We start from the raw sequence: 16,536 nt of genomic DNA, 5'->3' as shown, positions 1-16,536 counted from the left end.
TCGTCATTGGCTCCTGAAACCCATAGGGTTCTATGTTAACCAATGCGGCTTTGCACCGCGGTCTTCGACCGCCTACCGCCACGGTGTGCCACGCCAGCGCATTGACCTCACATCCCATTGTCACACTTCACAGGTCAGGCAGCCGCCATTTCAAGGGCCCACATGGCTTAATTTGTACTGCGTCACACAGGCCTAGGCCTTGCATTGCCACCCATACAAGCCATTCAATGCATAGCGAATCGTGTACTGTGCAAGCTGTGGGAAAGTACCTGTGGTTTGCTTGACTCTGTGCTCCATGTTGTCCTTCCTAGGCACCGTCCGCTGGGACTTGCGAGGAGATGGAGGAATGTTCCCGTGTACAGACCGCTGGTGGACCTGTCGACAATGGACGCGCCCCAGGGTAGGTGCCGTGCGGACCAGTGACCATACTGAATGGTTCCGTCTCTGGTCGGGATTTAAGCGTCCTCATGATGCCTTTTCTCAAAATGGGATGGGCGACCTAATAGATGACTGACTGCGATTATTTAATCCATACACTCTAAGTGACTTTCCAGCACTTATTGCTATTTGTTCTTAAGGAGAAGTTATCTTTTCTAAGGTCCTGAAGAAACGCCGCTGGATCTTTTTTAGACCATTCAGGCGTGAAACATGTCGACCCCTTAGTGTTAGGATCGAGTATTTCTCCTCCTTTCCTCACTTTATGTTAAGGAGTGTGGGGCACATTACTCCCCTTTAGACTCCTTGATTCATTTTTTATCTTGGCCTGACTCCTACATATAGTATTAAAGACATTTGGTGTTCAGAGCCAATTTTAATACACCTCTTACTCTCCTTTTTTCCACCATACATTATCACATTCCACTGACTCTACTTGATCAGTAACATCATTTTCGGTCAAAGAGCCTACCACCTTTTGAGTGGTGGCCCGTTGGATATTGCAGTGCCGGTCCGGCGAGGAGTCAACCCGAAGATGATGCCTAGCATCGTAATTGATGCTTGAGGGTACTCCTAATAACATTATTTGCCTGTGATGACTAACGTAGGCATACATTTTTGGAACAGTATACTTTTTGTTATATAGACAATGGAAGAAAGACATGTCATACTGACATACAGACTTGACCGAGCCACTATACAGGAACTGTGTGCCCAGCTGGAGCCAGACCTGATGTCACCCATTCGCCAACCCACAGGAATTCCCCCTCTGGTGCAAGTTCTGTCAGTACTCCATTTTTTGGCAAGTGGATCATTCCAAACAACAGTGGCCATTTCATCAGGGATGCCTCAGCCTATGTTTTCTAAGGTTTTGTCCAGAGTGTTGTCTGCCCTGATGAAATACATGCGTAGCTACATTGTTTTCCCTGAGGTGGGCGATTTGGCTACAGTGAAGGGTGATTTCTATGCCCTTGGACATATCCCCAACATCATTGGTGCCATTGATGGGACCCATGTGGCTTTGTTTTCCCCCCAGTGAAAGTGAACAGGTTTACAGGAACAGAAAAAGTTATCATTCTATGAATGTCCAGGTGGTCTGTTTGGCTGACCAGTACATCTCCCATGTAAATGCCAAGTTCCCTGAGTCAGTGCATGACGCGTACATCATGCGAAATAGCAGCATCCCTTATGTGATGGAACAGCTACAGAGACACCGTGTGTGGCTAATTGGTGACTCTTGTTACCCCAACCTGTCGTGGCTACTGACCCCAGTGAGGAATCCCCGGACCAGGGCAGAGGAACGGTACAATGAGGCCAATGGGCGGACTAGGAGGGTGATCGAGCGGACCTTCGGCCTCCTGAAGGCCAGGTTTAGGTGCATGCATATGACAGGTGGATCCCTAATGTACTCACCGAAGAAGGTGTGCCAGATCATCGTGGCCTGCTGTATGCTTCACAACCTGGCTTTGCGCGGCCAGGTGCCTTTCCTGCAGGAGGATGGTCCAGAGGGTGGTGTTGTGGCAGCTGTGGAGCCTGTGGAGAGTGAAGAGGAGGAAGACGACGGGGACGACACAGACAACAGGGACACAGTGATACAACAGTATTTTCAATAACACACAGGTACGAATCAACACCGCCATTTTACATGTACTTACAGTCTCCTGCCTCTCTACTGTCTGAGTTTCCCCCCAGTTTATGTTAACTGAGTTGTGACTTTCCCTTCCGTTTTCAGAGATGTGGGCCCCACTGCGTGACCTCTGCTTTGTTTGCCCATGGACTACAGCTGTGTGACAGTGGTATGTTGTCATCACAATGTAACTGAACATTTTGGCACCGTTATGTCTAGTACATTTGTTCAAAATACAAGCAGACTCCAGATATTTTTAGTGCAATAAGTGATTTTATTTCCGTGCTAAATTTAGGGACATGCTTGAATCTCGGTGATGGGTGATGGTGGAGTAATGTCCATGGCAGAGTCAAGATTTTCAGTCTCACAGGTGCATTGTCCATATGCCTGTGGAAGGATGGAGCAGGGGCAGTTTAAGGTTGGACAGGGTGACAATGTGGGACAGTGGGATGACATCAGGGGGTATCCTTTGCCTGCGGGGGTCTTGGCATCCTACTCTGTCTTCTTCCGAGATCTCAGGCCCCGCTTGCGGGGTGGTTCTTCTTCTGCAGGCGGTGGGGTTCTGGTGGCCTGTTGTTGTGTGGGGGCCTCCTGTCCACTAGCGCTGGCGGAGGTGATAGCCTGTTCCTGGTCCATGCTAGTGACAGGGGCCCTTTGTGGTGCCACATGGTCCCGCAATGTAGTGACAATCTGGTTAAGAGCCACGACGATGGTCCCCATTGCGGAACTAATGGCTCGGAGTTCTTCCCTGAACCCCATGTACTGTTCCTCCTGCAGGACCTGGATCTCCTGGAACCTGGCCAGTAGCATAGCCATCGTCTCCTGGGAGTGGTGGTATGCTCCCATGATGGAGGAGAGGGCCTCGTGGAGAGTGGGTTCCCTGGGCCTGTCCCCCCCGTCGCACAGCAGCCCTCCCAGTTCCCCTGGGCCTCTGTCCCCTGGACCGTGTGCCCACTACCACTGCCCCCAGGTCCCTGCTGTTGTTGGGGTGGTGGGTCAACCTGGGTGCCCTGTAGTGGTGGACACACCGCTGATTGACGTGTCCTGGAGACCGAGGCATGGGCCCGCTGGGTGGGAGCTGTGCTGGTGTTCCCAGAGGGGGGTAGGTCGGCTGTGGCCTGTGGCTGTGTGAGGGGAACCGACTGTCCCGAGGTCCCCGATGGGCCGGGCTGGTCATCTGGGTCCAGGGAGACAGAGCTGCTGTCATCACTGGGGGCCTCTTCTGGGGGTGGGATGGACATTTCTGGACCCTCCTGGGCTGTGTGGTGGCGTTCGGGTCCTGCAGGGGTATAAGAGTATGGTTATTGCTTCTGTGTGTGCCATAGTGTGCAATGGGTGGGTGGCCGTGTACCCCAGTGCTGGCATTCCCTTGTGGGGGCTGTTGTGACGGTGGCTTGTGGGGGAGATGGGTATGTGCAGTGGGCATGCTTTGGTGATGGGTGTCCATGCTTTGTGGACGCATGCAGGGCTAGGTGTTGGGATGGGTGGGTTGTGATGGTGAGCCATGTGCAAGGAGTTGGTGTGATGGGGGTGGGGGTGAGGGTGGGGGTATGATTTGGCATGCAGGTGGGGTGGGGGGAATGAAGTAGTGAAGATTTGACTTACCAGAGTCCATTCCTCCAGCTACTCCTGCGAGGCCCTCAGGATGCAGGATGTGGAAGACTTGCTCCTCCCATGCTGTAAATTCTGGGGGAGTAGGTGGGGGTCCGCCGCCAGTCTTCTGCACTGCGATGTTGTGCCTTGATACCATGGAACGCACCTTCCCCCGTAGGTCGTTCCACCGCTTCCTGATATCGTCCCGATTTCGTGGATGCTGTCCCACAGCGTTGACCCTGTCCACTATTCTTTGCCATAGCTCCATCTTCCTGGCAATGGTGGTGTGCTGCACCTGTGTCCCGAAGAGCTGGGGCTCTACCCAAACTATTTCCTCCAACATGACCCTGAGTTCTGCGTCAGAAAACCTGGGGTGTCTTGGGGGTGCCATGGGGTGGTGTGGATGAGGTGTGGGGTGGTGTATGTGTTGTAGAGTGTGGTGAGTGTGGTGGTGTGTGGTGTGTGGTGTTTTGTGCGTGGATATTGTGTGGGTGATGTTGTGATTTGCCTCTGTGTGATGGTGTACTCTATTCTGTGCTGTCTCTCTCTGGCCTTCAGTCGCAATTGTGGTCGTAAGGGTTTGTGGGTGATGTGGGTGTGTGTTTTATATTGTATTGGGTGTGTGGGAGTGTTGTGTGTATGTGTCTCAGGTGTGTGTATTTTGAATTGTCCAATGTGGCTGTGTTTTGTAAAGGTGTGTGTATTTTGAGCGTGGCGGTGTGTACCGCCAATGGAATACCGCGGTTGAAAGACCGCTGCGGGGAATTTGTGGGTCGGAATAGCATGGGCGTATTTCTGTTGGCGTGACGGTGGAGGTTTGGTCATCGCCAGTTTTTCGCTGGCCGTTGGTGTGGCGGACTTTTGTTGATGTCGGGTTTTTGGCGGTTTGCCAGTTGCAGGTCAGAATGACCGTGGCGGTTTACCACGACCGCGGCGGTGTTATGGCGGTCTTCTGACCAGCGGTAAGCGCCTTTTACCGCCGAGGTCAGAATGACCCCCATAATGAGAATGAGTGTGAACGAATGCGTGTGAGAGAATTTGTTTGTGTAGGAGTGCATGTTTGTGTGTGACTGTATGTTTGTTGTGCTTGCAAGTGTGCTGCCGGTCTGGCATACTGGAGGTTATTCTTGCCTTGTGGATGAGGGCACTAATGGCATACAAATGGGAGATATTACCTATGGCAGAATGCAGGCTCTGACACACTGCAGATAATTCTTAGCATATGGTGTGCATCCACAGCAAAATGATGAATCTGACATTTGAGGGAGACCTTGTACTCGTTTTATAAGGAGGGGGGTTCCAGTGGCAAAATTCCGACCCCTGTATATCAAAGGTGATTTTGGTAGGTACCCTTGACTACTGGGTAGAGTATCCATGGCAAAATTCGGGCACTAGCTTATTGCATGTAATTCTTGGCAAAAGTGGCCCACCTACGAAAAATGCACACCATTTCAAGAAATGGGTTCAACTCCTAGGAAAGGCCAGGTTTCTCTCAAGCACTTTGAAAGTACTGGAATGTTTCATAAATGCCCTTTTAGGATGTATGGTGTTTTAGCAAATTTGACCCCATTTTTTAAATGTTCTTGGGAGAAGCCCACTCTCCCCAAAATCACCTAAAACAAGTCTATTTACTTGTTTTGCTTGCTGGAATTCATGAGGAGTATTACACCCCCCCCACCACTTACAAAGATCTTTAGCCAACACTAGTGAGTGAATTGGCAGGGTGCAAAATGGGCAATGTAAGAGTACAGTGCACACCATGTCTGCCGAAATGATAGCAGCAGAGGTTTGGCAATGAAATAACAGCATTGTTAAATCGTAAAATGGATATATTTGCTCACATGTCAAAAGTGGCTGAGCATGTAGCTCTCTTCCCTTCCCTACATTTCTTCTCAATTTTTAGTTAAACTTGGGCTTTGTGGTCCGGGCTATCCCAAGTACTCTGCGAATCTGGCTACCATGGGTGAGGGAGCTGGTCATGTGCATGATGCTGCAGTGAGGGAGAGTGAACTGACACAGTGGGTTGGTGCAGGAGAAAGGATCGACAGGAGACTGTCGAGGCTCCAGCAACTGGCATGTCTGTCGGAGTGCTGGGATGGGAGGGCAGAACAAACCGCTTATTCTGCACAGCACAAACATAGATGTGGAAGACAAAAACATGCACAGATGTTTTTGCAGCATGATGGTGGTTGCCTCACCCATTTTTGAAAGAGGGGTCATCCTTTTTAAGACGGTCTATTTGCCAATAGGATTAGCCTATCAATAAAAACATTGTCCACGCTGTAGTTAATGCACACAGCGAGCATGTCATGACGCTATAGCAATATTATTAGCCAATACTGCAGTGTAGTAGATGAGTCTTCCCATTGTCAACTGCCAATTCATTAGGCTTTTTTAGGTGACCGTCTTCCTTCAGGAGCCAACATGAGTACGCCAACTACTGTTTCTCAATGGCAGCACACAATCCTTCTGACCAATCAAATACTGTACTCAGGGTAACCTATATGTGGGCAGAGACTAAGCCCCACTCTCAGGGGTGCTTTTTAAAGCTCTTTTGCATTTGATCACATAAGATCATGTGACTGTTGCATTGTGAAGCAAGACCCAAAAAGTAAATATCTGAATCTCAGAAATTCTGAAACACATCCTTTAACTTTGATGTTTTAAATAAAGTGCATGACAGTGCTATACAAGTATATTCATTGTTTCAGACTACCACATGGATTTACATCATGGGTTGCCAAGAAATAACTCATTATCTAGAAGCAGTGTGGTTTTAATTTCTTTCCCTTTCATGCATTTATTGACAATAATCTTTCACAGTGCCTATTTCACCCATTGTGCCATTGACTTCCATTAAAATCTTAGTAAGTGAATGACAGTGACTACATTGAGCTAGGTAGTGCACAGTTGTGGTGTCGAATATGTATCCTCTCTAGTAGAGACCGCATTCATGCAACATTCTATTCTTCAGAAAGTAATATGGACTTTCTTATGGTTTGTTCACTCCGTACATGTTTAGTGGACTCAGTTAAATGTGTCATTGCATGGATACTAAACTGATGTATATTTGTGTCTCAATTTAATCATTCATGTATAATCATTAAACTTAATATCTATTCTTTGTCAATGGCTATGCAGCGCACACTTACAGGAATACCTTTATATGGTGAGCAGCACAGATGTGTCATTTTCTTTTCTTCAGAAGAAAAACACAGGATTGCGTAGCAGGGACAACTGGCCGGAGCACAGATATCTCATGCCTGCCTTACTTCAGTGGAACCTGCGCTATGTCATGGAGAGATGGCCTACACCTAAAGAGCAGACAGTACTTAAGAGACCTCAACATGAAACAGGAGATCTGAACACGGAGAGCTAATAATGGGCCTCAAGAGCACAAGAACAGACTGGCTAGATAAGTTCACCTGAAAAAGTTTCTTCTAATCATGGTACCTGAAGTGCCAGTACCTTAGGCAGTACATTAGGACATTGTGATGCCTTGGCAGCACATTTAAAGGCCTCACCACTTGCCCCTGCTGTGTGCCTGGCACACCTCATTTACTTCCAACCACCCAAATAATTTTAGACCCCGTGCTTCCCTCTCCACTGCTCAATCCTTGCTCAATCACAACTCCAACAATGCAGTTTACTAAAAACAAATCATGAAAACATCCACAGTTACCTTTAGCCTCGTTAAGACATGCAACTTCATCAAGGTTGCAAAAGCTTGAAGGCCAGCACGATCACCGGCACACCCAAGTACCGCCCATCTATGCAAAAATAACCTCATTAATACCACTGCATCTAATCCAGCCACAGGTATCAACAACTCTTTGGATAAAGGTGTTTTCTCAGAAGAACTCCCTAAAACAAAGAGAGTTTCAAACAAGGGCTCCTTCTAACTTCTGGACAATAACCAACTGTTTGTAGACTAAAAGGTTCAAAGATTGGCATCAAAACCAATAGCTACATTCATCGAAGAACATCCCTCTCTTTTACATTACCAAAACAGATTCTGGGATGGCTGTGTCACAAAAGCAGCACCGACTTATACAATAGGGCAAACTAAATTGTACCCTCAGTCATCAATGGGACAGGAACATTTTTCTGGACTTGGAATGAGAAATATTTCACAAGCAAATTGTCCTGCTAGACACGGGATCAGTGAATTGACAAAAAGGCCGTAGTCTTAAAATAACTTTGCGAAAACTTGTTTTAGGTGCTTTGGATTAAAAACTGTAGAATCTGTTTTTTGTTATCAATGCACTCAATCTGCTAGGAACGGTGTCAAATGTAGAAAAACATGTTCGTTATAATAACGGGTTTGTCCAGTATGTTTAAAGTGCACGGTTTGTCTCCTCTTTCTGATATTCGCTATGAGGATAGATCCGATCCCACTTCTGGAAATGCTTACTCTGCCCCATTGCTGGTAGAGTTAGCCCCCCTCCAACATTTGGGTCGCGTTGTGCCCCTGGCAATACAGTATTACGAAAGCTAAACTCTAATTAAGGCCCTTAGTGGTTTGGAACCGCTGAATTCGAGGAAAGCTGTTTTGAGACGTTTTGATCCCAGTGTGTTTGTGCGTGTCCTTGTTGGGAGTTTTTGTTAGGGTGCGTCATGCTTCCTGATAATGCCTTCCAAGCATCGGAATTAGAGTCTGAAGGACAGGATTTCCACTATTCTCTAGTTTAAGCATTCACACTGGTTTGCAAAACCTTTGGTTCATGATCACTGGATTTGTTTGGAACGTTCAACGTTTCCTTTCCATTGCAAGCCTCTGCCTTTTAGGGCTACAATTTTTTTAATATCGGTCTTTTAAAAAAAAAAAAAAAGTGTTGTTGATATAGCTGGCCAATTGTGCAAATGATAATATGTTAAACCAAAGGCTATGATCGTGTGTCTGAGTCTATTTACCTTCCATATTGTTATCTGTTCTAGTGTCACCATATGTTTAGCATCCTGGTTGTGCAGAATCATTTGTGGTGTCATTTTGACTGCGAATGTGACCAGATTCATTGAAAAGCAGGGACTTTCTTTAGTAATAACATACTTTTTCAATACAGAGGAAGAGTCCGTCTTGAAAATAGTTTCCTTCAGTATCAAAGAAGAAGCAAATTCCTACTCCATGGGCCACCAGGATGCAGAGAAAATATGTAGCACTGATAGTGTCACAAGTGAGTATAATTTGCTAAACTGCAGGAAAAAGGCAGACTCAACATCATCTGACCCCAAAAGAGGCATGTTTTAGAAAGTGTTTCTAATTTCTAGTAATTCACTACAGTCGAGCTATTGTTTATGCTGCACCTGATCTTGTCTGATGTCATTCCTTGCATCATCTGTGCTCTAGTGCCTTCCGTAGTGATTCCACCTACCAGGGCATCATATCTGCAGCACGTCTGGAGTCCAAGGCGCCTTAATTCAAGGCCTGGCTCACTGCAGTGCAGACAGTCCCACAGGCTCTTTGCTTTTCATAATTGTTCGATAGGAGCTTAACACTCTGCAGAGCAAGACTCAGTAAAATTGAAGGCACTAGCTTTTCTCCTCGTGACCTCCCTGCTTTGCTCCTAGACATTCTTTTTATGGCTTCTTCTGCAGTCTTTCTTTTCCATCCGTTGCCCCCCAAGTTCGGAAATATTCCTTCTCCCCCTCACCTGCACTCTAAAAGGCAGATTGGCTTAGAGCTCTGATGTGATTTGGAGGTGCAGAGGGGTGGCTTGGTTGTGCCGAGCGTGGGTAAGGGGGTGCGGAGTGTAGTTGATGGGGGTACAGAGTGCCCGGCGATATGCAGGGTAGCTTGCTGTGGGCAGCGCATGGCTGTGATACGCAAAACGTGGCTGGCTTTGTGTTGTGCATGGCTTAGGGCCTGTAGAGTGGAAAATAGAAGAGATGATGATCACATTCAAAGTGTGTTCATTTATCCTGCAATCCTCGAATGCTTATATCAAACACAAATGGATGTATCTGACTGATATTCGAGAAATACATTGTATTGTATCTTCTTAACAGTGGCGTTAGTGTTTTGTTAATATATTGATTGACAGCATGATGTTGAGCAATTGGTAAATTTCAATCCTGCTAAAGAAACTGGTATAATTTACATAAGAATAATGTGATATCTTGTCCGGCAGGGTTCCCGTCCCCCAGTTCCAAGTCCGAAATCGTTTTTGCAGATTATCCTTATACGAAACGGGGAGACAGCAGAGTCCGTCGTTGCACCAGTAAGTATAGCATCACCGTTGTTTTGTGTTTGGACAATTCATTACTCCATCCGGGTACATTTGGAATGGCCATGGCCTCTTCGTCGCTGATTTTGTTTTCTCTCATACACGTCATATTTCACTCAAATGTCACGGTTAATCCAGCGTATTCAAATAATTCTGAACTTAGTAGTAATTAGTACCTCGTTAGACCATATCAGAAAGTAGTATACAACACTTTTACAAATATCACTCAGTAGGATTTGTAGATGACCAGTTCTGGCAATGTGTGTGCGTCTCTCTGAGCCCTAGCTGTAATCAGGTTTAGCCGAGAGGTAAAATGGTTTCCGGAAGATTGTCTGCTGACTGGAAAAAGGATGCCTAGAATCTTTAGAAAAGTCAAGGTAGTGCTTCAAAGGCAGATTCACTTGGTATATTTAGACGAGGCAAGCTCTTAAGGTATTACAGCAGTTTTCTATTTTAGAACTTCCACGTGCAGAATGCCATCCATGCTGGACATAGAATTCGAACAGAGTGGAGTGGAAAATGCGCAGGGAGATGGTAGGTATGGTTCTGACATAATGAATGTCTCTCCAATGTAGGAACACTGCAAGTGCTTTCCTGCAAGGGTTGATTTTTCATTCTGGTAGCACAGTTACTGCAGTCGAGGTGGACGGTAGCAAGTGAAGTGTTTAATAGTGTGACAATGGGGGTTGGCCATGACCCTGAAGAGGAAGACAGCACAGCATTTCATGCCTTGTGCACAAAATGATTCCAAGGCCTTCCTCTTTCTCCAATCTGGGGGTTCCCAAAGACTTTGCCTAATTTAAGTGACCTTACGTAATAGTGTAGTACCAAGAACACTTGCATCTCCTACTATCAATCAGCCAGACAGCTCTGCTCAGTCGAATGCATACTTACACAGGCACCCCATGCATTCACAGTAACACTACCGGCGGTCTAGCCTTCTCATACATCACCCTTAAAAGATTTAACAGCCTCAGGCTACACATCATGTCCTCCTCCTCTCTGCTTGAATACCCCATGAAGCTTAAGACATGGCTCACCACTGGGAGAAGCTTGTTCACCTGTAAGGTGCCAGAATAACCCCAAAAGCTAAAGCGCACTTTACAAATAGGCATACCATAACTGCTGAATAGCAATACTGTGACATCATTGTCTGTTTCTCCAGATGGACTAACAGTGTTGTATTTTTACGTTACTAATTTAAATTTTTATAGAAGAATGTGAAATTATGACAACTGTTGTTTCATGCAACGCGAAAGATGGCTAGATGCCTATTCCACACGTCATAAAGAAAGACAATCATTGTACTGTCACTGATTAGCCCTCTGCTTAGAGAGCGGGTTCCAACTTTCTGTGAAAATCCAAAACATGTGACATATTATTTCTTACATTTGATGTTTATGACGGTTCATTATGACTTAAATTGCTTACCATGCGTTTTGTTGTCATCCATAGATTTGCCACTGAAGATGTAGTGGGAATGGAGAATAGACAGTAAACAAATAACAGCTAGAGTGCTGTGATATGAGACTAAGTTAAGTGTTGATGACAGATGCTTTAGTCTAGGTTTGAGGGCTGAGTGTGGAATTCAGGGAGCGGTGGGCTAGGCTAGAAACTGAAGCATGTGGTGACTGGCTAGCAGCTGACTTAGTAGGAGTGGCTGTATAGTATAATAATAGTAATTTCCAAGAATACATCCTATAGAAATACACAATTTAAATGTAACTATAAAATACTCACTATTCTCATTCCTCGTTTCTAATTAATTATATTATTATAACACAGTATCTAAAAATACTACATAATTTATTAATCAATATCCATTATTTAGTGTACATCATCAAAAATAAAGGAGTAATCCATTGTACTAGCACACTTCAGAAGTAGAACCTCAATTTTTAAGTCACAGAGCACCTGGCTACATAAGTATTAGCAAAGACTCATGTAGTTACCAAAATCTGTCCGAATTATACTTCTAAATTACCATACGGAGAAACTCTTCAGGGTCAGCATTGGATACTCAGCAGTTACAATGACAATGTCTACGATTTTCATTTGAGGATCGTATGTTCTTCATAAAGTGCTTTACTGTATCACATTCAAAAAGATCTTTTATGAATCGATAATAAATACTTAGCAACTACAGTTGCAATATCGAAAGTGTTCATTGTTGATAAAGTGACTCGTGCTTCGTTCTTACTTCTAATGTCAGGCTACCTTAGTAGAGGCCGGAGAATCTTTTTTCTGTTGCGTAGAAAAAAACAAAACTCCAAAAGAAGATGGAGTGAAGATTACTCCGTTTTTAAATTACAGACACAATAACCGGTATTTTCCAAGACTCTCAATAGAGTTGTCTCTAGCTGTATGTGGGTACGTTTAAATTATCAGCAAGGCTAACATTTCCTACTGATATAGCCAGTACTTCAACATTTTCTATAAAAGGAGCATAGCTGCTTATTATGCTATGTGTGGGAAATTTATATTTGCATCTTAAACGTAAAATCCATTGACTTTGCCAATGCTTGTTTTCCTTTTTGTCAGTGCTGAACAGCATTGGCAAAAAGCATTGGCAAAGCCAGGGAGCAAAACCTATTGGCTTTTCCAATGCTTGTTGAAAACTGCTGCTCTGCGTTGCTATCACCGAATAATTGCAGTTATCTTCATCTCTTTGTATGTGATGCAGTCATCAGCCCTGAAAATGAACAAGATACTGATTTCCTGGAAGAACCAGAAACCGAGAGAAGAAACACAGGTCAGTAAAATTCATGGGTACTTAGTTAATACTTGGAAGACATTTGTGTGTATGTCATGCAACTAGAACATTCACTTAACATTATTAAACCCTGTAATAACGACCTATGGATCATTGCTAAATGAGTGAATTAGAAAAAAGCCATTTAGTAATATTGCCAACATTGGATAATTTAGTTTGATCTTATTTGGAGTGCATGGTTAAAGAACAGTTTGCATATATTACATAAAGAGAAGGTCTGCTTTCACCACATGCTGAGAATGTTGGAGCAGGTCAAGATAGTGTTGCTGATTCATTTCATTTAGAATGATGTCTCTCTAAAACGTTTTGTTTAATGTCAGTGCCATTCCACACTTTAGGGTTATTACACAGCTCAGATCACGTCCTATCTTGATCTTCTGTGCATTTTTAGGTCGAGCCTAGGCAGCGCGCATGCGCTGTCTCTCGGACTGTTGTAATTGCTCTGTGGGCTCAATGCCCACCTACTGGCTTTTTATTGGCTGTGTGCTTTTTGTAATCTAATTCTGTTGTCACTATTGGTTTCTGGCATGCATTTGGCATGCCTTCTTTTGGATTATCCCTCCCAAAGCGCAGCGACCAAGTACGATGTTATTACACCGGTTCGTTTGTTATATGTGTGCGGCACTTTTTTTTCTTACTTTGTGTCCTGGCATTGTAGCGATTAGTTTGTTTAAGCAGTGTTTGCGTTTTTTTTTTTTATTAACGTGTGTAAAGCCAGCAGTGCGTGTGTTTTTGATTCTTGTGGTTCGTGCTTAATTTAACGTGTTGAAAGATAGCAGTGCGGGTGTTTGATTCTGTTGATTATTTTTATACATGCTTAATTTAATGTGTTGAAAGATAGCCGTTTGGGTGTTTGTATCTTTTGGTTATATGTAAACGTACCTAATTGTTAGGTACTGTTTGCACATTTTACACATTTCATCCCATTGCGGCGACATTAAGCAAACTTACGTGCATAATTACTTTCCAGTGCATTTTTATTTCACATCCTAACATATTCATGCTTTGGGTCACATACACTTTGTTAGCCAAACACACTACACATAGAAGTCCTCTCTTTTACCCACACGTACTCTGTGGGAGCACAGCATTCACCGATACATTGAGAACGAATGTATTTATCAACATTTCAGTGTTGTTTTGGGTGCATATTTTGAGGCTTTTGTTCGTTTGTTTGCTACAGTGAAAAACGTACTTCAATACAGCAGGGCGCATAATAGCTTGCATGTGGTGTTTTGGTTAATTTATTTAGTTACTCTAATTTGAAACGCAATTAAATATAGACGAATGTTCACTTGATTTATTGGGTTTATTTGAATATTTCACCGGTATATTAAGCACAGTTACATTCAGTTTCATTTACTTTATTCGAGTTTATAACCTTCATACTGCTGCGCTTGCTTGTCTTTACGTTGAATATGTACCTATTGTGTTAGTACTTACTTCAAAGCTATTTATGGCTGATTTTTCGTTCTTTAAATTGACAAATTATTGCAGTGTTAACGTACTTTTAATTATACATTGACACATTTTACAAGATGGGCAGTACCGGCTTAGTTTTGCCTTCTAATTACTTTGCGATGTTTTGGCATTTAAAAGCTTACAAGTGCTAATGTCCACTTATATTTTATGTCGGCACAGCTACAAATAAAAGCGGTTAACATTTAGCTGTGCCTGTTTCTAAAATATTATTTAGTAGCATCAAGTTAAAGGCCAGTAATGACTTTTTTCTTTCGTATTCTTAAAGGCATCTGCCGCAACTTTGTTGCAAGGCAGAAAAGCTATTTAGCCACAAAACAAACAAAGCTTCTTTAGTGGGCAGACAGAGGTCTGTAGTTTGTTTATGTGTTGCTGAAGAGTTCGTGCACCTTCCAAATGGAGAGATTTAGCATAGCTATAAAGATCGTTATCAGGAATGTATCCAGCATGTGTGGGGCAGGATGTTGACATTACAAGTATGCTAATTCTGTTTGATTGGAAGAGGAGTGCTATCTTATGTGGGTCCTGCTTTGTTTTTTCACACATTCGCACTACTTCCGACTTTTGGCTCACTTTCGGTTAATATTTTTTTTTTTTTCGTGAATAGAGCACTGTGAGCATGGAATTCTCGTTGTGTATGCACAATGATAGATTTACAAACATTAAATTGGGGAAGTTTGTAGTATGTTAATATTATCCTGCTGCGGGCACTTAGATTTATCTCCTGGTTGCACGTTTATTTTGGAAATCTTCTCGTACGGGTTTACATATAGCAGACTGTACGATGGTTTAAATTTTGGAATTTTAAATTTCTAAGGCATAATTAATGTACATAGATATTTAGCATGCATTTAGACTGTTAGCTGGATGTTGACATTACAAGTATGTTAATTTTTTTTGCTTCGAAGAGGAGTGGTATCTTATTTGGGTCCTGCTTTGTTTTTACACACATTCGCAGAGCACTGTGAGCGTGGAATTCTCGTTGTGTATGCACAATGATAGATTTACAAACATTACATTGGGGAAGTTTGTAGGATGTTACTACAATCCTGCTGTGGCCGCTTTGATTTATCTCCTGGTTGCACGTTTATTTTTGAAATATTTTCTTACGGGTTTACATATAGCAGACTGTACGATCGTTTACATTTTGGTATTTTACATTTTTAAGACATAATTACTGTACATAGATATTTAGCATGCGTTTAGACAGTTAGCTTGCTATTAATAATACACACGCGCTCTACTAAACATATATGGTCTCACGGAAATACACACCTTCAATCTCCAACACATAACTGTTTAACACTTTCTGTCAATCATACATTTTTGAATTTTTGCTTGTTCTCTCTCATCTAGCTTTCTTATTTACATAGCACTCTCTCTTTTTATACCTCTTTTGGCATCCCTTATTTATAAACAGCACTGTTTCTTTCCTAGTTAACTGTTTTTTCGGTCGAACCTAGGCAGCGCGATTTATTTTGTCATTCGTGAAAAGATACACACACAGTAGCATACATATTAGAATTCACGCACATACATACATTCTTTCTCTGATACACACTTGATTTATTTTACACACACGTACTGGGTCACACCAACATTAGTCACACAAACTTTCACATACTTAATTCTGAAGTTACACTGTCACCTTACCATCGCAGTGTGTGCTGTTCTTCTCATGTCATATTTTCAGTCTTTTTATTTAACATTTTTTTCTATTTATATAGCGTACTTAAATCTAAAACTTGTGGCAAATCAAAAACTTGTTGCATTAACTTTCATTTAGGGATTTTAGTATAACTTTTGTTACTAAGTCTTAAAATGCACTTACATTTAGCAGTGCAGCCTTTAGTTATTGGGTTTCCGCTGAGTTAATCATGTTTTAGCTCGCATATTGTTTTAAACTACTTTTCTGTACTGGTACGTTCGCTTCATAACACACACATGCTCTCTAACATATACATGCTCTCACAAACATACACACACTCATTTGTTTTCTCAAACGCATTTTATCTTTCTCTCACACACAAACAGTTTATTAAAGATACATTTTTCCTTTTTATCACATAGCTCCCGTCTCCTTTTTTATCTCTCTTTCCTTAATTCACACACAGCACGGACATATTCACATAGAGACTGACTCCCTCTCACACTTTCTCTTCCCTCGGTATTTCACACACACACACACACACACATTCGCTATTTTACCTATACAATTTTTACGCACATACATCGTTTTTCAAATACACAGTCATATAAGTTACACACACATATTCTGTGTCACTAACATTACTCACACAGACAATCATAATGATTTTATTCGTAGGTTGGATTCGTTACCTTCATACTGCTGCGCCTGCTTTGACTTTTAAGTAGACTTTTTACAGTTTCTGTTACTATTTATC

The 16,536-nt window shown here is 43.1% G+C and overlaps 1 protein-coding gene across 2 annotated transcripts in view; it reads left to right on the top strand.

The window, feature by feature from the left end:
- The window catches only part of LOC138295847 (zinc finger protein 514-like), a 146,146-nt gene that overhangs the window by 121,216 nt on the left and 8,394 nt on the right, over positions 1-16,536 (top strand). For both annotated transcript variants that reach the window (XM_069234425.1, XM_069234424.1), the window contains 3 exons: positions 8,719-8,829; positions 9,784-9,873; positions 12,563-12,631. In XM_069234425.1, the coding sequence (XP_069090526.1) occupies positions 8,719-8,829; positions 9,784-9,873; positions 12,563-12,631 (270 nt within the window). The remainder of the gene's footprint in view (positions 1-8,718; positions 8,830-9,783; positions 9,874-12,562; positions 12,632-16,536) is intronic.

The sequence above is a fragment of the Pleurodeles waltl genome, chromosome 5 (assembly GCF_031143425.1).
Source record: "Pleurodeles waltl isolate 20211129_DDA chromosome 5, aPleWal1.hap1.20221129, whole genome shotgun sequence".
In the NCBI taxonomy this organism is placed as follows: domain Eukaryota; kingdom Metazoa; phylum Chordata; class Amphibia; order Caudata; family Salamandridae; genus Pleurodeles; species Pleurodeles waltl.
The sequence above is the reverse complement of the archived record's forward strand: the minus strand, read 5'-3'. Positions and strand labels throughout refer to the sequence as shown.